The 21,721-nt window shown below is 35.6% G+C and overlaps 1 protein-coding gene across 4 annotated transcripts in view; it reads right to left on the bottom strand.

Annotated features, from left to right (window-relative positions):
- The window catches only part of HERC4 (HECT and RLD domain containing E3 ubiquitin protein ligase 4), a 133,556-nt gene that overhangs the window by 32,535 nt on the left and 79,300 nt on the right, over nucleotides 1-21,721 (bottom strand). For all 4 annotated transcript variants that reach the window (XM_082854154.1, XM_082854155.1, XM_082854156.1 and 1 more), the window contains 6 exons: nucleotides 21,593-21,717; nucleotides 20,023-20,082; nucleotides 19,785-19,896; nucleotides 19,057-19,246; nucleotides 17,524-17,696; nucleotides 7,118-7,237 (listed from right to left, as the gene is read on the bottom strand). In XM_082854154.1, coding sequence (XP_082710280.1) covers nucleotides 7,118-7,237; nucleotides 17,524-17,696; nucleotides 19,057-19,246; nucleotides 19,785-19,896; nucleotides 20,023-20,082; nucleotides 21,593-21,717 — 780 coding nt within the window. The remainder of the gene's footprint in view (nucleotides 1-7,117; nucleotides 7,238-17,523; nucleotides 17,697-19,056; nucleotides 19,247-19,784; nucleotides 19,897-20,022; nucleotides 20,083-21,592; nucleotides 21,718-21,721) is intronic.

Here is a 21,721-nt window from a genome sequence, read left to right as displayed (position 1 = left end):
AAGATAGTCATAATTTATAGTGTAACTAAACCATATTAAAGCAGAACAAAAGTTTGATGGTAGAGACAGATGGGAGCTAGAAGGAATATGAAAAATAATGGGACATGTGGAAAACTTGGGAAAAGAGACTATTAGATATCAGGCAAAATGATTTACCTAGGGGAGAGCCATCAAAGGGAAAACCATATTAAGGTCATCATTAGAAATTTCAATTTAAGTGTTAAGGATCTAAGACAAAAGCTCAAACATTTAAAAAGGAAAAAAGTAAATATGTATAAAAGCAAGGATAAACTCCTCTGGGAAATATTAGAGTTGCAAGATAGTTGTTATATTAGTTGAAACTCTAAATGAACCAAAGTAGTATTTCCAAGGAAAATTTAGAAGGAAAAAATGTGGTGGGGGGTGCGGACAGGATATTACAAAATACGTGAGGTCAATGAAAGGTCTATTGCTAAAAATTTACCACATCATTCAATGTGTGACCTACTAGTGGCTCCACATCCACATACTCAAGCACTAACTGTTGGCTGTTTGTAGACTGAGGGCCCTGAAATTAGGTCAAGGCATGCCTAATTTTAGTTACCCAATGTCCTAGAAACTTGAGTAAGAAAGACCTAAAGGAATGTTCAAAAGTCAGGGTCTCATGGTCCAAAGCAGACTTTCACTAAGGCTGCTTTTAACATCAATGGTTAATGATAGTTCTAGTTAGTTATAGACAAAAAAGATGCAACTCCTTGGCATGTTTTAGTTTCAACAAATTACTTATGGCAAAACACTGTATCATTGCTGGTGAAATCATTATTTAAGGGTATAACATAGGATTATTCTGAGGAGGTATAAACAGAGGATACCGAAGTTACTGAAGTAATTCAAATAAATATGAAAGGTGTTGGTGACTAGGCAGAAAAAAAAAAGATACTTCTAAAACACGAAGAAAATGAAAAATAAACCAATATAACTTGGTAATTCAAGGCATAAGGAATCAGTCCAAGAGTCTGCAAAACATTAATGCCATTAAAAATGACAAGGGAACTTTAAAAAGCTAGTATGAACCTTCTGGGAAATATTATAGCTGCAAGGTTTATACTGCAAGTATTAAATGTATTGCAATATTAAAGAACACAAATGTATTTTAATTTCTTCATTTCATTAAATGAGGAAGAAACTCAAACCTAGAAAGTTAAGTACTGGCCTATCTTCCCAAAGCTGGTCTCCCTAGCTGTTATGTCAGTCTATCTTCCTAGTTTGCTGATGAGCATGTCATGTTAGCTCAGCACTGTCCGCAGTTAAAGTACAAAACCTTAATGCCACAGAAGAAATACAGTAATGATTTACAAACACAGCACAATTAATATTGAAGTAAAATTTATGACTTAAAAATATATAAAGTGTAATATCAAAGACTGTAAAAATGTCACCAATTTATCAAATGTATTTATTAGTACTTACTTGTATCTGACATGTCTTACATAGGCATACAGTTCTTGAAATAAGAGAATATGCACTTTAAAAAATGCTTAACTTGATTTTTAATTATAAGAGGCACAGACTCAGCATAGACCTTTCTACACTTTATTCTAAATTAATCAATTTTTACTAGATATATATTGATACATATGTACAGTAACGAAAAGTATAAGCAAGGGAAGAAAAAAGAGCAAAGAGTTTAGTTGTAACCACTAAAGTTTTTTTGTTTCTTTTGTTTGTGTTTGGCCGCACCGTGCAGCTTGTGGGATCCTAGTTACCCAACCAGGGATCAAACCTGGGCCTTGGCAGTGAAGGCATGGAGCCCTAACTATTGGACTGCTAGGGAATTCCCCACTAAAGTATTTTTATAAACAATTTTAGAGCAAAGTTAAAAGAGGTAAGCAAATAAACTGAGACTAATACCTAGAAAGTGGAGAAAAACATCAAATAGCAGAAGATAAAAAGAGAGAGAGCTCATGTGCTCTTTTATTTTGCCAAGAAATTATTGTAGAGGGAGAAAAACAGATAAAAAGCAAAAGGAATCCAACTGAAAAAATGCCATACCCTAATATCAGAGTCTGGAAAAACAATCAAAACAGAGAAGCTTATACAGTAACCAGCAGGAGTAGGAGGAGCAAGCAAAAACTTCATGGAAACATGAAAAGGGAAACAGGTGAAACAAGATGGGAAAATGGAAGAGGATGAGGTGAAAAGTTAGTCTCAGCTGTACAAGAGGATATTACAAGGAATGCAAAGAATTTCACAGAATTAGTTTTTAATGTTTAGAGACCAGGAAAGTATATACCTGATGGGTTCTCTTTTTTATTTTGTTTTTTTCCTTCTAGTTCTACTGAGATATAAATGACATACAGCACTGTGTTAGTTTAAGGTGTATATTCCTGATGGATTCTTAAAATCCTTGACTGGGAAAGAAAGGAAATGGAGAAAGAAATCTCAACAGACTATGGCATAAAGAGAAATATAATAAAGGTAATATATAATAAAGGTAATATAATAAAGGTAAAATAATTTTCTTGCAGTGTTTAGAACAAGGTAAAGTTTTACATATATACGTGTATATATTTATATATAAAATATATGTGTATATATATAAATACAATTTATAGACATATTTCTTATAATTCATAGTAATTATCTTCTATCAAGGAATATTTTAAACTTTCACATGAAGGAATGGAATTATTTCAAGATAACTCCTGTTCAATAATGGTATACATATGTACATTGTATACATAGATATAAGTACATATATATGTGTATATATGTCTATGTGCACATAAATACACATATACACATTTATATAATCACAAAACAGCATATGAGTATCTTTAGGATAGACACTTTAAAACTTTACTAACTTTACTTACAGGGCCAACATGATGTTCAACCTAGTATTAAGACTAGTAATGCAAGCATGAATTTTATTAAACAGCCTCAGGAAAAGTCTTTAGTGTTATGTGTAAATGTGAAAGTGATCTGAGCTCTCTCAAAGAAAGAAGCACCTTCAGATGTCATAATATAAATTAATAAACTACTTAAGAGTTAGTCAAAGACCTTCAAAGTAAATTGTCAGCTTTCTATTTCCGGAAGACTAGAAGAACCCAAATCACGGGTTCTAGATTCTCATTTCTAAGATGTGACATTAAGTCCACTATGCACATTAAAGAACAAGTTTCCACTGCCACAACCACCTATTCAATACCAGTCTGTCTACAAATGGAGAGAAAGGAAAAACATGTGGTTGAAATAGTAGAGCAATTTTCAAGTATATCAACTTAGAAAGTCTAGAAATAAGAATGTGGTCCTCTACTGTCTCCCTCTTACCAGAAACAGTAGCACTGAAAGAATTCCTAAGGAAATTCAATTTGATATCATCACAGATACATACCAAGAGGAGTTTGGATACAAGTCTGCCAAGCTTAAAAGCAAACATTCAAACCATAGCTTTTCCATGTAGCACAAGATTACAGCTAGTTTAAAAATCCTATTAGACTGGCATTTCTCTTAACTTGTTCAGAATACAAGTAGTTTATGACCTGCCTACCAGAAAAAATTCGGATGTCAAAGAACATCAGATCTAATTCACAGTGATCCAAGAGGATATAACTCTCCAGGAGAGAGTGAAATGCTTAGTGAAATAAGTCAGACAGAAAGACAAACACTATATGATATCACTTACATGTGGAATCTAAAAAATAATACAAATGAATCGATATACAGAAGAGACTCACAGACACAGAAAACAAACTTACAGTTATCAAAGGGGAGGAGGGAGGAGGGACAAATTAGGAGTAGGGGATTACAGCTACGAACTACTATACATTAAAATAGATAAGCAACAAGGATTTACTGTATAGCACAAAGAATTATATTCAATAAAAAAACTAAAAAGAAAATGTTGAGGTGGGATATAAAGCTAGGTGCTCTTATGTCACACTCCTTCCTTATCATATTTACGTTGTGAGCTGAGATTCCTGATCAAGAGAACATAATCATCTTCCATATCAAATATTAACTTGATTATTAAATTTGTAGAGTTATAATTAATTTACCAATTTGTTATGCCTTAAGAATTCTTTTAAAAGCTATGTACCAGGAGTTTAGAACTAGTTTAGTGTTTGTATATATCTAAATAAGATAATCGTAAATAAGGTAAGTGAGCTCCGGACGCGCAGGCTCACGGGCCCAGCCGCTCCGCGGCATGTAGGATCCTCCCGGACCGGGGCATGAACCCGTGTCCCCTGCGTCGGCAGGCGGACTCTCAACCACTGCGCCACCAGGGAAGCCCAACACTAAGCTTCTTAAAGGAATTATTTTATTTTAAAAGGAGTCTATATAATCACTCCAGTCTCAAAAACACTGCTCAAAGACCTAGGGCATCTAGGTGGTGTATCAGGGTTTACATGCAAGTTTTTCGATAAAAAAAGTTCATTTTCTGAATCATCAGTTTTCCTCAATGGTAAATAATTTTAATCCCTTTTATATTGCAGTAAATATTTATTTATTTTTGAATTTTATTTATTTTTTTATACAGCAGGTTCTTATTAGTTATCCATTTTATACATATTAGAGTATATATGTCAATCCCAATCTCCTAATTCATCATACCACCACCCCCCTGCAGTAAATATTTATGAAGCCCCAAATTTGCATTCTCTTGAAGGTAAAATATGAGACTTCACACAAATCCTGCAGAGGGAAAATTAATAACCTCAAGAAATATGTTTTTTCTCCTGTCTTAGGGGTTCACTGGAGGAAGAGTTTGAAAAGCTTTATCTAGGTGAGAGCTTTAGTTTAAATAGGGAAGGAAAAAGGAAATATTTATTCAAAGCTTTCCAGAGGTCAAGTATTTTCTTTCTTAAAAAACTGTTGTCCCTTGACACCAGCTAACCACCCTACTTTTTTACTCCCTTCTCTTCAGCACAGAACTTCTTGAGAGTACTGCCTATGGCTTTTGTTCCCTATCCTCACCCCTAAATTTCTCTTAAGCATACTTACTCTAGACGCATTATCAAGGTTACCAATGACCTTCACGTAACCAAATGCATTGATCAATTCTATGGTTTTATCCTATTTCTCAGCAGCGTTCAATATGGTTTCTCCTTCACTTTTCAATTTTGGTTCCCACAACTCTCTCCTAGTTTTCCTCCTACCTCTCTTAACCTCCTTTGTTGATTTCTCTCCTTTCCTCATCTCATATCCATCAGCAATTCTTGGCCGTCTTACCTCCAAGAGGTACCCAAGTCCATTTCTATCTTCCATCTATACAACTACCAATCCTAGTCAAACCCATCATTTTCTCTCCCCTTATCTACTCCATTCCCCTCACTCCATCTTCCACAAAGCTGACAGAGTGGTTATTTCAGAATATAAATTACACTGTACAGTATTCACCCCCTGCTTACCACCCTCCAATGGCTTACCATAACACTTCAGATAAAATCCATGTCCCCGATCCTAATTTACTAAACCTTGCATGATCTGGCACCTGCCCATTTCTCTGATCCTTTCCCAGAACTCTCCCCATTCCCATATTTTAGCCATACTGGCCTTTTTCTATTCTTCAAACATGACAAGCTTGCTCTCACCTAAGGTCTTTTAGTAGATGTAATTTTTCCTGAAATTTTCTTTGCTCTGATCTTACATGGCTGCTTTTTGTCATTTAGATTACAGATCATACTTCATTAGACAAGACTTTTCTGATTACCCAATCACAAGAAACCATCCTGTCTTTATTACCTTCTCTTATTTTAATTTTCTATATAGTGCATATTATAAGCTTTTTTTTTTTTTTTTTGCTTTACTTGATTACTATCCATCTTGTCCACTAGATTATAAGTTTCATGAGAACAGGGCCTTATCCATCTGGTTAATCACTGTATTTCTTATACCTAAGTAAGTGCCTGTTACAAAGGAGAGTCTTAATAAGTATTTGTTGAATATGCAAATGAGCAGACATAAATCTGTAGGATGTTTGTAAACTTGACTGAGTCTCCTAGTGATTCTGCAGGAAAAAATAAAATCAACAAATCTCTCCCAATCCAGATCCAAGTATCTAGGGAAGCAAACATGTACTAGAAGTGACCTGATTCCTATAGGTAAGAGCATCCTAAAAACAGCATGCACTAACTGCACTGCCATTCAAAAACTACTGTACTTTCTAAGTGCCTACTAGACATATTTGAGATACTGTAAGAAGTGCTGGTGAATAAACTGACAGAGTGCCTATCCACAAGGAGCTTGCAGTTGGTACCTAGCAAGCAATGAAAGGCTATTCACCTTCCTAGAACTGTTACAAGCATGTTGCTTAAATTACCTGCTTCAGGGGTGGAAAAGTTGGCCTTAAGTATATTATAATGGTTAGCAAATAAGAGTCTAAACCTGTTTTATATCTAGCTGCTTAGCAATTTCTATACTGAAATTTTGACTAATTAAAGTTTTATAAGACTATGATATTAGTTTTATTTTTATTTTATTTTTTTGGCCATGCGGCACGTGGGATCTTAGTTCCCTGACCAGGGATTGAACCCTCACCCCCTGCGGTGGAAGTGCAGAGTCTTAACCACTGGACGGCCAGGGAAGGCCCTATGCTATTATTTTAATTAAGTATCTAGTTATTAGAGACTTAGCCACATGGAAAGAAATATGTGGCACTTGTGGAGGTATGCCAAAAAACTGAAATCAAATTAAGCACATAAAAGGGGAAAAATAAAAACTAGAATCAATGGTACCACAGCTCACTTCTGGTAGTTCTGAGGCACCAATCTCACAATTTTAATACGTTCTTAGAGTTCAAGTATCAGAGACTCCAGTATCCTCAACATTAGAGAATTAAGAGACAACCTCATGCAAAATAAATGAGACTTAGAAAAATAAGTCATATTTGCATTTTTCTGTAGAAAAGTGTAATCTATCTCTTTGGTTTGGCTTTGGTATAAGAGCAGAATGCTTACTTATAAATACTGTATAATATATAACTGCTCCTTTGCAATATGCTTTTATTTAAAAAATGAGCTCTGAATAAAAGCTCTGAAAAAGCTTTGTTGTTTCAAAAATACACAATTGTTCCTTTTGTATTAGAACAAATGATACATAAAAATGAAACCATAAAATGCAATAGGAAACATACCATTCCATAGGCCTGCTGTTGGACCCAGTTGATATAATCATTCCGTATGTCTATCAATTCTTGTACTTCATGTATATAAAATTTATCATATTGTATAATCTGTCCAGTTTTCTCATTTACCTACAAAAAACAAAAATGTAATTAACATTAAATTTAACCAGTACCTAAGAAAGAGACTGAAAAATGTTTAAATAGAATTGAGACTTCTTAGCTATTTTCTCTTCCTATAAAAGAATAATTTACTGAGTGCCTACCATATGCAAAATGCTAGTTAAGTGCTACGGGAAACACCAAGATTTATAAGATGTGATATCTGTATTTAGTATCTCAAAATCCATTAAAAAATATTTATGTAACCACCACACAATAGGAGATATGTACCATAAGTATATATATTATACAAAGACTAGAAACTATAAAGTCTTCTGGTTGGGAATGGGACTTAAATAATAGTAAGAATAGCTAATGCTTGTTAACCATCACTCAATAGTGGCATCTGATTATAATAAACTAAGAGGATGACACTTGGGTAGGATGTGAAAAATGAAGACAGTGCAAATTACCATACTAGAAAATTACTTACTAATTACAAAAGGAAAAACAAGTCTTAACAGTGGAGACCACCACCTTAACTGAGTGATCAAACTAACCACCACCCATACTGGGACAATCAAATATTATGTTCCTGCTGGGACTTCCCTGGCAGTCCAGTGGTTAAGACTCCGCGCTTCCACTGCAGGGGGCGCAGGTTCGATCCCTGGTCAGGGAACTAAGATCCCACGTGCCTCGAAGCACGGCCAAAAAAAAAAAAAAAATTTTCCTGCTGATATAATGCAACAGGAAGTACAGACATTATCTGTGAACCAAGAAAATGTCTAACCTGAATCTAGTCAAGTCCTTGATTCAAATTCCAGTTTATAGGAAATACAGGAAAAGAGGAACAAGTTAAACATCACTATAAGGAAACAGACAATTATCCTAATTGTAGGAACTTTACAAGAAGACTGGCCAGGACTCTCCAAAAAGTCAAGGTAATGAGATCGAAAGGTGGGGGTTATTCTAAATTAAAAGAAACTACAAGAGTTCTAGTGCTGGATATGGCAGAGTACTTTTCATCAGACTAATCCTCCTGACAATAACAGTTATAATCTCTGAACAGTATATTAAAAAAAACAACAATTTAAAAACACTGGCGATCAACCCAAAGCAGGCAGAAACAAGAATGAACACAATCTCTGAAAGAAGGAAAGCACATGTTGAGAACCACATTTTTTTTTTTAACATGGTACTTCCAAAGCAGCGTAAGGGGTAGGGGATGTAGCACATGCAGAAAGCAACAGTTTTATCAGACAGAGAAGTGTGAGATTGAAGCTGCCAACATGGCAGACAATGAGGAAGAAAAATCCCAGAAAGGAATCCTGAGGACAAAGTCCCCAAATCTGCATGTAAATCCCCCCCACCTCTTTGGCTAACTCTTAAACCATGAAAGCACAAGTGAGATTTGGGGTGGGGGGACAGGGACGGACAACACCCCAACAGAAAGCAGCAACTGGGAGGCTACTCTTAAGAGTACATTTCAAGACAAGCATCTCCAGAGGGGAAAAAAGGTACATTTCATAATGATAAAAGAATTAATTTATCAAGAAGTCATGACAACCCCAAATAACAGCGCTTCAAAATACAAGAAGGGAAAATTGACAGAACCACCATCATCGTTAGAAGTTTTAACACCCCTCTCTTGGTAACTGATTTACAAAAAAAAAAAAGAAGGGCAAAATCAGTAAGTAAGATTTGAACATCAGTTTCAACCAACTTGAACTCGTTGCCAGAAGAGAGGGAGGTGGGGGCAGGAGAGAAATAGGTGAAGGAGATAAAGAGGTACAAACTTTCAGTTATGAAATAAATGAGTCACAGGTATGAAAGTGTACAGTGTGGGAAATATAGTCAATAATTATGCAATATCTTTGTATGGTGACAGATGACAACTAGACTTACCATGGCAATCATTTTGAAACGTATAGAAATATCAAATTATGTTTTGCACCAGGAACTAATATAGTGTTATAGGTCAACTGTACTTCAAAAACAAACTCAGAAAAGGAGATCAGATTTGTGGTTACCGGAGGTGGGGGTGGGGGGAGGGGGAAGTGGATGAAGGGGGTCAAAAGGTACCAACTTCCAGTTATAAGATAAATAAATACTAGGGATGTAACGTAAAACAACATAAATATAGTTAACACTTCTGTATGTTGTATGTATGAAAGCTGTTAAGAGAGTAAATCCTAAGAGTTCTCATCACAAGGAAACAAATTTTTGTCTATGTCTTTAATGTTGTATCTATATGAGATAATGGATGTTGAGTAAACTTATTGTGGTAATCATTTCATAATGTATGTAAGTCAAATCATTATTGCTGTACACCTTAAACTTATACAGAGCTATATGTCAGTTATATCCCAATAAAATGGAAAGAAAAAATAGAACATTCCACCCAGTAATTGTACATGGGATGTTCACTAACATATATCATAACCTGGACCATATAACAAGCCTTAATAAATATCGTTAAAAAAATCCAACATATACAAAGTATGTTCTTTGACCACAACAGAAATAAACTAAAAGTCAATAACAAAAATATATTTGGAAAATCCTAGAAAACTGGCAATTAAAACACTTCTAAATTACCCCAAACTCTCCTTGTATCCATCAGAGAGCTAAAGTCACAAGATAACAAAGTAGCCTGAAGTCCAAGGATGGACAGATACTTCCAAAGAAATGGGTCACCATGGCAGAGCAAGAGGAAGTTTAGCACTGTCATACAAGCAGCGAAGAAGAAATCAGCTAAAATTCTAAGAAATTGCTTAAGGCTGAGTATGGGATAACTTGAGAGGATAAAACCCCCGGGAGCCTCAGACAGTTTGCACTCACTCATAGACTCTTGACACAGACCTCTACTGGGTGCCCAGGAGGATGAGTGGAAACAGGGCAGGAGATCAAGAGACTCTCTCAGTGGTGCAAGGCATTGGCTGCCTCTGTGAGAAAGAAACAAGGCCTGCCACCCCGTCCAGATCCTTCTCTCACATAGAGAAAGCAAAAACTTTAAGCCACTGAGGAAGGGGAAGCAAATTCTATGCCATGTTGCTGGAAGAGGGGGAAAATCCTCAATCCTTGGGAAGAAGGGGGACAAGAACTGTCCTGAGCCCAGAATCTTGTATCAGTAGCGCTAGAGGCTCTCTACTGCTGGGGGTGGGAGCAGAAACTCTGAGAAAATCCCATCCCTGAGACCCTGGTACACACCCAGCTATCTACCTAAGACCAACACTATACCACAATAACAAAGAACTTTTTCTGTCCCTTCTCCTCTACCAATTTTGAAAGCACTAAGTAATAAGCAACACCAGCTCACCACTGAGGAGGGGCAAAAGTGGGGAGAGAAATCCCTCTTTGGAGCAGGCATGCAGAGTGAAGCACAAACACTGAGAAGAAATCTTTGACATTTCACCTTCACCTTAAGCATCAGACAATATTAGAGGAATCTGAGGTCTCCGGTGCAATGAAGTTAACTACAGCAAACTAAAAACTCAATTCCAGTTCAACTGCAGATTAGATTGGCTTAAATCCCTACACTAACAACCACATAAGAGGTATACACATACAGGATGTAAATCTAATTACTTCAGCGTTTACTATTTTACAGACAACCAAAAATTGTGACACATATCAAAAAGCAAATAAGTAAATAAAACAAAGACCACATAAAAAAGTCTAGAGACAAAGTAATCAACAGAGCCAGACTCAGAGATGACTTAATGAAAATAAAAACACAATACATCAAAATTTGTGGAATTCTGGTAAAGTAGAGCATAGAAGGAAATTTATAGCATTAAATGATGTTAGAATAAATGGTCTAAAATCAATGATCTAATAAGCCTCGGCTCAGGAATTCCCTGGTGGTCTAGTGGTTAGGACTCAGCACTTTCACTGCCATGGCCTGGGGTTCAATCCCACATGCTGTATGGCACAGCACCCCCCTCCCCCCCCCCAAAAAAAGCCTCAGCTTTAAGAACCTGGAAAATGATGATCAAATTAAGGACAAATCAAGTAGAGGAAAGGAAAGATATGAAACAGAAAACATAAATTACACTCTATTTATTTTTTAAATTTAATATTAAATTTTTAAATTTCCCAAAAGAAAATTCCAAGCCAAGATAGCTTCACTGGTGAATTCTATCAAACATTTAAGGAAGAAATAATACCAATCTTTTTTTTCCCCAAGAGGTGACATATCTAAGTGGTTTTGTTTGTTTTAAATTATATATTTATTTATTTTTGGCTGCAATGGGTTCTTGTTGCTGCGCGTGGGCTTTTCTCTAGTTGCGGTGAGTGGGGGCTACTCTTCGTTGCAGTGCATGGGCTTCTTATTGCAGTGGCTTCTCCCGCTGAAGAGCACAGGCTCTAGGCGCACAGGCTTCAGTTAGTTGTGGCACATGGGCTCAGTAGTTGTGGCTCGCAGGCTCTAGAGCACAGGTTCAGTGGTTGTGGCGCACGGGCCCAGCTGCTCCACGGGCATGTGGGATCTTCCCGGACCAGGGCTTGAACCCGTGTCGCCTACACTGGCAGAAGGATTCTTAACCACTGTGCCACCAAGGAAGTCCCAATAATACCAATCTTAAACAAACTCAGAAAACAGAGAAAGATAGATCATTTCTTAATTCACTTTATGAATTAGGATAACCCTGATACTAAAAAGCTGATGAGAAACAAAACTGACTAGATCAACATCACTCAACAAAATATGAGCAAATTAAATCCAGCAATATGCATAAAATAATACAAAATGTCCAAGTGGAGTTTATCCCAGGAATGCAAGACTGGTTTAACATTCAAATATAAATGAATTTCACTAAATTTCAGAAAAAAAGCAAAAGAAATAAATAATTGTTCATCTCAATAGACGCAGAAAAAAGTATCTAACAAAATTCAACATCCCTTCATAATAAACACACCCAGCAAACCTGGAATAGAAGGGAACTTCTTCAAACAGATAAAGCCCACCTTAAAAGAAAACAAAATAAAAACACAACTCTACAGCTAACATATTTATGGGTAAAATATTAAATGCTTTCTTTCTAAGATGAAGAATTAGACAAGAATGTCCACTGCAACCATTTATATTCAACACTGTACTGGGAAGTCTTAGCCAATAAAATAAGGCAAGAAAATAACATGAATGTGCACATAAAAAATCCAAATTAATCTATAAGAGAAATATTAAATTGATTTATCAAGGTCACAGAGTACAAGGTGAAAACTCAACTAAATTTTGCCACACTAACAATAGAAACTCAACTAAATTTCTCCATACTAGCATCAGAAAATAAAAAATTTTAATTATCATTTACAATAGCATCAAAAACATAAGATAGAGTTGAGCAGCTGTAACAGAAACCACGCAGCTCACAAAGTATAAAATATTACTATCTAGCCCTTCATAGAAAAAGTCTTCAGACCCTTGCCCTACAGCCAAACTTTCTACCAAAAAAGAAAACATACCCAATAATTACACACAAAAACTCATTTGCTTTTCCCTCTCTAATATTTATGTTTATAAATATATACATTAACTTTTATATTACATTGGACACTTAAAAAATTTAGAGACGCCTGGGACTTCCCTGGTGGTGCAGTGGTTAAGAATATGCCTGCCGGGCTTCCCTGGTGGCGCAGTGGTTGAGAGTCCGCCTGCCGATGCAGGGGACACGGGTTTGTGCCCCGGTCTGGGAAGATCCCACATGCCGCGGAGCGGCTAGGCCCGTGAGCCATGGCCGCTGAGCCTGCGAATCTGGAGCCTGTGCTCCGCAATGGGAGAGGCCACAACAGTGAGAGGCCTGCGTACCAAAGAAAAAAAAAAAAAGAATATGCCTGCCAATGCAGCGGACAGGGGTTCAAGCCCTGGTCGGGAAAGATCCCACATGCCGTGGAGCAACTAAGCCCGTGAGCCACAACTACTGAGCCTGAGCGCCACAACTACTGAGCCCACATGCCACAACTACTGAAGCCCACGTGCCTAGAGCCCATGCTCCGCAACAAGAGAAGCCACCGCAATGAAAAGTCCACACACTACAATGAAGAGTAGCTCCCACTCACCACAACTAGAGAAAACCTGCGTGCAGCAACAAAGACCCAAAGCAGCCATAAATAAATTAATTAAACAAACAAACAAATAAATTTGTTTTAAAAAGTTTTAGTGACTCTTGTTGAAAATGATTCATGTGCCACTGACCTCTGATACATACTTTTCTTTATCTGGAATATTTTTTATTTTTAAAGGTAAATTTTCTTTCACCAATAGCAACCAGTGTTTGCAGTTTTTACATCCTGCAGATATGACACATGTTTTTGAAAAGAAATGCTATGTTAGAATAAAAACTAACAATTTAGAAATCAGGTTTGGTTCAGGAACAAGCAAATTTCAGTCAAGCTTAAGACTTGGTGGGAAATGATGGCTGATAGTTAATTCAGACACAGTGATTTAATAACTAAAGATAAAATCAGTTAATATTGCTTTAAAAATAGGGAAATTAGGCACTGAATAGAAGACTGATCCAAAAGACGTGGATATAGATTTACATATAAAATCAACAGTTTAAAAAATATATATAAAAATACATTTGTATGGTAGGTAAGATTGACAAGACATTATTTTTTTCAGGAAGTCTTCTTTAATTCTTCCGAGTTATGTGCCCTCCTATGTGTTTTCATAGCACCCTTCATTTTCCTTAATCTAGCACTTACCATGCTGCATCATAAATGCTTATAATCTTTTTTTTAAGCATTTTTTAAAATATTTATTTATTTGGCTGCACCAGGTCTTAGTTGCGGCACTCGGGATTTTCGTTGCGGCACACGGGATCTTTAGTTGCAGCATGTGGGATCTAGTTCCCTTACCAGGGATTGAATTCAGGCCCCTGCACTGGGAGCGTGGAGTCTTAGCCACTGGACCACCAGGGAAGTCCCTACATTTATAATCTTAACAAGGGCAGAAATCACATCTTTTCCTTGTCACTGCATCACTACTGTTTAGTACCATGATAAGCACATAATAGGCACTCAGTAAATATCTGTAAAATGAATAAAAAAGAAATCATATGGTAGAAGTTCAAAACAAACTATACAATCAGTGTTACTGCCCAAAATGTACAAAATAAAATCTATGTATGTTTGATCATAACATTTCGCATTTTAATTACAATTTAGTATTCTGATTTATAAACGTGAGTTCAGAGGAGGAATATGGTAGTATACATATGTCTTATATGTTTGGGTTTATTTAAGGGTTCCTTGCAAAAAAAAAGGGGGGGTTGAAAATCACTGACTTAGAAGATTAACATGATACGTAGCACTTAGGCTAGTCAAAGTAAGTCTTTTCTTTTGTCATTATTAATATCTCTATAAGGTACTGTGTGAAAACTCAGAAACTACTAAATAACACAATTACTTGCCAGCAAACTCATTTACGTGGTAATACATCCATTCCTGACAGCAGGTACCAAAATTATCTTTCTTGTGATGCCATTTGGAGCACTGTGAATAATTTCTAATTCAAAGCTTCCCAAAGGACATGTCATAAGGGAGAAACAAGTCATTCATATATCCTGAAATGATCAGGAAATAGAGTCCAGTTCTATAGTTCCTAATCCTGCTCCAGGATTAGGTCAAGAAGGAAATTGTGTGAGAAACTTTTCCTAATTCTTAACCATGGAGCAGAGAGAAGAAATATATACAGTTGTCAGACATAAGGTGTCTTCAAAAACACAAATCTCTGATTAGCAATTTAGGTTCCACTAAAGATGAAAATGAATCATCTCTGATAGTGAATATCCACAGTTATCTATGACAGATTAGGATCAAGTAAAGTTTTCTCCAATGTAAGAGGTAAAAGAAAGATAAATGATTGTCCTAAGGACTCCCAGTAAGAGATGCTTATGAAACTGATACCATTATTACCCTGCTTTTGAGTATTTAACAACTTCAAACAGGAACTCAGTTTCCTCATGACCAAATGAATCAAGATAAAAGTAGCAATTTCCCATCCAAATGGTGGTGGTGATAACAAAATCTCTGAATGTATAATAATTATACATATTATGTAATCTAAACAATACATCAATCCTGGGAAACCATCAGGCCATTATTTCAATCCTTATTTTATAGATGATTCTCCATTTGCATATGTGATAAAGACAAAGACTTGTTCAAAATCACACTGATAAGAAGCAGCACAGATCGAGTTAGAATTTTTTTTTTTTTTTTGCAGTACATGGGCCTCTCACTGCTGTGGCCTCTCCCACTGCGGACCACAGGCTCCTGACACACAGGCTCAGCGGCCATGGCCCACGGACCCAGCTGCTCCGCGGCACGTGGGATCCTCCCGGACCGGGGCACGAACCCGTGTCCCCTGCATCGGCAGGCGGACTCTCAACCACTGTGCCACCAGGGAAGCCCCATGGTCTTTTTTTAACAATACAATGCTATCTGTAATCTGGAAGTATAAGCCTCTAGATCTAGGGACATAAAATAAAAGCAAAGAACCATCTAAACATATTATATTACTATATCTGCTGATACAGAAGTACATTAGAAACAGCAGGGACTTTGGAAGTCGATTTGGATTTGTATTTCAACTCTGCTACTTACTGGTTTATGACCATTGATATTCAGATTAAGGGTCAAAATATAACTGTAAAGAGTTTAAAAAGTTAAATGAGGGATATACGTAAAGTGCTCACACGAATTAGTGTACGATGGAGGTTTCTAACCTTGGCCACTGTTACATTATTTTCCTTTCCCTTTCAGCTAGCAATAATTTAGGATCCTTGTTCTAGCATGGCTCCATCAAAAAGGTCTCTGGAGATGGAACCCCATAAGGTTCTCCTCAACAGAGACTGAGGCTTCTGAGCCAGGCACATAAATTACTTGCTCAAGTTCTGTCTGTAATTATGAAAGACAAAAGGTTCAATTTCCTCCTCCACTTCTCCTTCCCTCACTTTCATTTGTAGAAAAAGACACAGCTAAGGGAAAAAAGAATTTTTTTAAGAGGTAATGCAGATAAGAAAGGGGGGGGTGAATAATTATTTGGGAAGAGGGTCCTGCTGACAAAGGATGGTTCACTGAAGTAGTAGGAAAAGAGAATCCAGAGGAAAGAAAGAATCTAATCAACCTCTTGAATCCTAGACAAAAGGCATAAAGAAAAGTAGAGACCCATTCCATAACAACAGAAGATCTTAACAGCAGTTTACTGCAGAATCCAGTTAACCCTAAAGTGCTGCAAGAAAGCCTTGGACTGGGAAAGGCAAACATAAGAATGACTTATTTCCCCCTATGAAAAAAATGGCTATCATATCTTCAGTTATAATAAGAGAAATGACTTGTTTTTCTAGAGAGCTTAGACATACTAAATACAAAAGAAAAAAGTTCAAGAAGTAGTTGAGAAAGTACCCAGGAACTTCATTAAAAGAATAAAAAGGAAAAAATTAATGGTCCATAAGAGTTCTTTCTTACAGAGAACAGAAGGACTTATCTCCTTTACCCTTTATCATTTACCTTAGTACCAGGCAAGAAGGGTGTGAAAACACTAAAGAAGCTGTTAAGGGGAGGAAACTAAAGATTAATGGTTCATATGGGTTTTTCAGTCATTCTAGAGGCTAGAAACATATCCTTCTCCCTTAGGTCATGTCTCCCAAAATAGCATCTTAAAAATACCAAATGGCACAACAGAGATATACCTACCAGCTGTCAGGGATGTCTCAAATCCATCTTTAATTAAACAGCTGAGACTCTACTTCTTCATATAACTTTGAACTGCTACAAGTGTAAAGGGGACTATTTCTTCCACTGGGAAGAAGGGCAGGAAAGAACAATAGGCAAATTAATGAATTATATATGGTTCCAATTTCAAGTTAGTCATCTGTTTCAAAGGTTGTACTTTGATTGAAGCTATTAGTACCCAACAGCAAAAGGAACATGAGTTTAAATGTTCAAAATCACAACTAGGATGAAATCTCGTTCATATTATAACCATCAATAAATAACAAAAAGCGTATTATTTAAACTAACAAATCATGTTCTTCAAATAAAACATAAGGAGAATCTAATTCATTAGTATGCTATTGTTCTGCCCAACTACAGACAAGTTATCCATAAACGCCTAACAAAGTCAAATAAGACCAAAGCTCTAAAGTATAGATATATTCTTTCTTTTAAAGGAAAATTTAGATAACTTCTCCAAATTCCTATATCTTTTATGTCAATCTAATTCTGTAATATATTCATGTTAAAATAAACATCATCAGTTTGTTAGTGGCAATGGGGAGAGAGGAAAATAAACGGACTATTGGACATACCCTATGTAATATTTCTAAAACCTTTAATGCGGTATGAAGAAAACTGTTGAAAATTCTTCTTTCAGAAGGGGGAATGCCGATCTTGTAGAGTTTCAAAAGATGTACCACAACCTCCTTAAAAAGTTCTACAATCTTGAGGAATAGTGGAGGTTCAAGTACTGACCACCAGTTTTCTGTTATTAAAGGGTGAACACACAAAATAAAATTTAAAAAGTCACAATTTTCAAAATCATACTGACTGTTTTTCGAAAGCAGTGGCTCTTAACCCTTTGAAAACCTCAGGAAGATACACATAATATGGTATTTTACGTAACATTTCTAGGGTTTATAGATACCACCCCACCCTCAAGTTAAAGAATACGGTTCTAAAAGCTCTCAAAAGCAAAAATAAAGTTAGAAAGGTCTATTGAATTTACATTCTTGGTTTCCTAAGCTACATTAAAAACTTAATACCTGGTACTAAAACCACTTGTTAAAAAAAGTGCTTTGGAAATTAGGATTTTAATTTTTAAACAAAACACTTTTAAAACTGTATTGCTCCAATATTTAAAGATCTCTCCAACTTTTATCTTTCAACTTACGTAACATAAAGTTGAAATATTGTGAAGCACCATCCTAAAAATGCAAGGTACTCCTGAAAATCAAATACAGAAACTGAACAATGTAAAGTATACCATGTCTGTCCTTCCCCACGTTCACTATTTGTAGTTATTAACTACAAATATGACAATCTTATGCAGCAGACAGAAGGGAATACAAAAACTTCTGACAACATGGAAGCAATATGCTTTTGAGTCCCTGCTTCACTCTTCTAACCACTGGCTAATTCCCTCAGATTCCAGGATTCTACCCCTTGCTTGTTGCTTCCTCTGCTCACCCTCAGCCTAAAACTTCTTGTACTGATTTTATTACTCTTATGTATCTCAGATTCACATACCTAACAAATACTATTAAGAAGGAAAGCACTGCTACTAAATGTAGCAGGCAAACTATAATGGTCAGCAGATAGAGATGAAATTATACAATTAGAAAAATTAAAGTGAGGAAAGTTTAGGCCAAAAACCCAGAGGAATAAGATCAAATAAACAGTGGAATCTCACCTACATGCACAGACATCAGAAAATTACCAAGTGAGGGAAATACAAGGCCAAAGGGTTAATAAAGTTCAAGGAGGATTTAATACCCATGTTTGTTCAGTTTTAATTGCTCCTCCTCCTTTACTTCTTTAACAGTAAGATGACTCTGGAGGGGATGAGGAAGGCGAATACCAAAAACAGTTTTTATCTTTCCCGATACTGTCTCTGCTGTTGTGCTTGACTAAAATTTTAATATTTAACATGCTTTGCCTCCAACTCTAACAACTAGCATCAGATGACTAGCAAAAAGCAACAAACTGAAAAACAGGTTTATCTCACCTTAAGACAATGTCAAAATAAGCAGGGTAGCAAAATTTCAAACAGCAAAGAAGTTATGAGCATTTTCATTTAAAGAGAAAAGGTTGTAAAAAAAAAAAAAGAGTATTAAAATTCTTACCAAGTACTTTCAGTGGTGCCTTTTCTAGGTTCACAAGAGCTGTACCAAAGGGAATTGCTATTGTGGTGAAATTGTTGGAATCACTCATCAGGGGACATTCTGGTAGAGTAAGATAAAATCTCAATGCTTCAACATCAGGTAAGGAGCTAGTCAGTTTAGGAATAAGATTCTTTTCCAAGCTAGCTGCCACCTATATTTTGACAAAAAGTAAAACCTACTTCATTTAAAATGAATGCATATTCCAAAACAAGAAAGAAAAAGAAAACCTTATACTACAGCAAACGTGAAACGGTGAAGGGGAAAAAAAAAAAAAAAAGAAACCATCTTACAATGAATTAATGAATGCACTTTGGAGCACAATGAAAATTAATGCCTAAGCAGTGCTAAGAGAATTTTAAACATCTTGCATACAAGATTTTTATTTATATCTCAATTTAAACTCTACATCTATAGTTATACAGACTTAACCAACATGGTAATATTAAGTAATTAAGAGTCTGCTCTGAACATCTGGAAAGATTTACAGATATTTGACAGCTAAATTACAAACAGTTTAAAATAATACCCTATTTTAATTCTTACATTAGTATATTAAATAAAATTATACAGACATCTCAATAAAGTGTATGAAACTGTAAAGTTAATTAGGTCACAAACATATAAAAAAACATGGAATAAAAAACTCAACAGGCTACATAATACAAATATAAAATGCTTTAAAAACAAACCTGCTGAGATATCTGAGGATGATCAGATTGTATAAGTTTGTGGAATAAAAGCCTAGCAGCATTCATATCAACCCCTGAAAATCTGGTGCCCGTTCTATAGTGATCATCATTGCTATTTAAAAAAGAGAGAGAGAGAAAATAATAAAATGCAACTTTAAAATTTTTTCACTTCTTTTTAATGACATTATTTAATATAATAAATTTGAAAAATTTGGTATACCAAAGAATTGTCACTCACCTAACAGCTAAAAAACTTCCATTTAGACAACCAGACGAAGAAAACGTTCCATCTATTTCACTAAAAAGAAATTTAAAAATCACAAAATCACAAAATGAGAAATCTAATTGTTCACCTTTGGTGGTTTTTTTTTTTTAGATCTTAATTGGAGTATAATTGCTTCACAATACTGTCTTAGTTTCTGTTGCACAACAAAGCGAATCAGCCATATGCATACACATGTCCCCATAACCCCTCCCTCTTAAGCCTCCCTCCCATCCTCCCTATTCCACCCCTCTAGGTCATTGCAAAGCACCAAGCCAATCTCCCTGTGCTATGCTGCTGCTGCTTCCCACCAGCCAACTATTTTACATTCGGTAGCGTATATATGTCAATGCTACTCTCACTTCACCCCAGCTTCCCCCTCCCACCCCATGTCCTCAAGTCCATTCTGTATGTCTATCTCTTTATTCCTGCCCTGCAACTAGGTTCATCCGTACCCTTTATTTTATTTTATTTTTTAGATTCCGCGTATATACATTAGAATACGGTATTTGTTTTTCTCTTTCTGACTTACTTCACTCTGTATGACAGACTCTAGGTCCATCCACCTCACTACAAATAACTCAATTTTGTTCCTTTTTATGGCTGAGTAATATTCCATTGTATATAGTGCCACATCTTCTTTATCCATTCATCCCCTTTATTTTTTAATAAAAAATAAAATCACCTTTTATTTATTTTTTATGTGGATAAAATCCACATCACCTTTATTATTTAATAAAAAATAAAATGTAGTATTTAATGCTACAGAGCATTCCTCCAACCAACATTCAAAATAAATCAGAATTCTATAAATTACTAAAGATTAAGTAAATCTTGATAAAGGTATTACTGTTTATCTCTTTATTACTCTCTCAAACATTACTACTGTCCTCTGATTCATCAAATAAATCTGATGTTCCTAAAAATTTTTTTTTTGTTATCTAAAAAATTTTTTTATATAAACATGCACATTTAACTTTCTTAATTCCACATGATGGTAAATCTAATCTGGAATGTTATTTTTCTGAAGACTACACTTCAGGCTTTTAAGAAAAATTTTAGTTTGGGAAAATAATTTCGAATTAAAAAAACAGCTGATCAGCTATAGCCCCTCATCCCAAATACCTACACTACCTTCAACAACAACAACAAAAACTTTAAGTACTAAACAAGTCCATCTTCAAGAAAAATATTCAAGAAAGAAGAAATACTCAACTCTTCCATGGAATAAAGAAGTTAAAAGACAGTGACCACTATGAAGCTAGAAGGAACATTTTTGCAAACCCAATCCTAAAGTGGCTATATTTAATATTTTAAGTTATCATTTAATATATCATTATGTATATGAAAGAACTGTAACTTATAAACATCTACATGAGATCTCCTAAAATATCCACTATTACAGAAATTCTAGACAATTAAACTTTTGTATATAAACCATTCTGTAAATGATATTTAATGAAATATTTATTTAAATAAAAACCCCTAAGTACAGGTTCCTCTACCATGAAGTTAAGACTTTGTGTAGATAAAATATTTTTCTTACTTGGCTATCTCTACAGGAAATCTTCCAGAGGGGTAGCTCAGCCATTTTTGAATTAGAGCTTCATTCACAGTCCATATCTGCTTCGAAGGATCAGGATATCTAAAGTCATCTGGTGGCCCACAGTTCTAA

The sequence above is a fragment of the Leucopleurus acutus genome (assembly GCF_964270905.1).
Source record: "Leucopleurus acutus genome assembly, chromosome: 14".
NCBI classification, from domain to species: domain Eukaryota; kingdom Metazoa; phylum Chordata; class Mammalia; order Artiodactyla; family Delphinidae; genus Leucopleurus; species Leucopleurus acutus.
The sequence above is the reverse complement of the archived record's forward strand: the minus strand, read 5'-3'. Positions and strand labels throughout refer to the sequence as shown.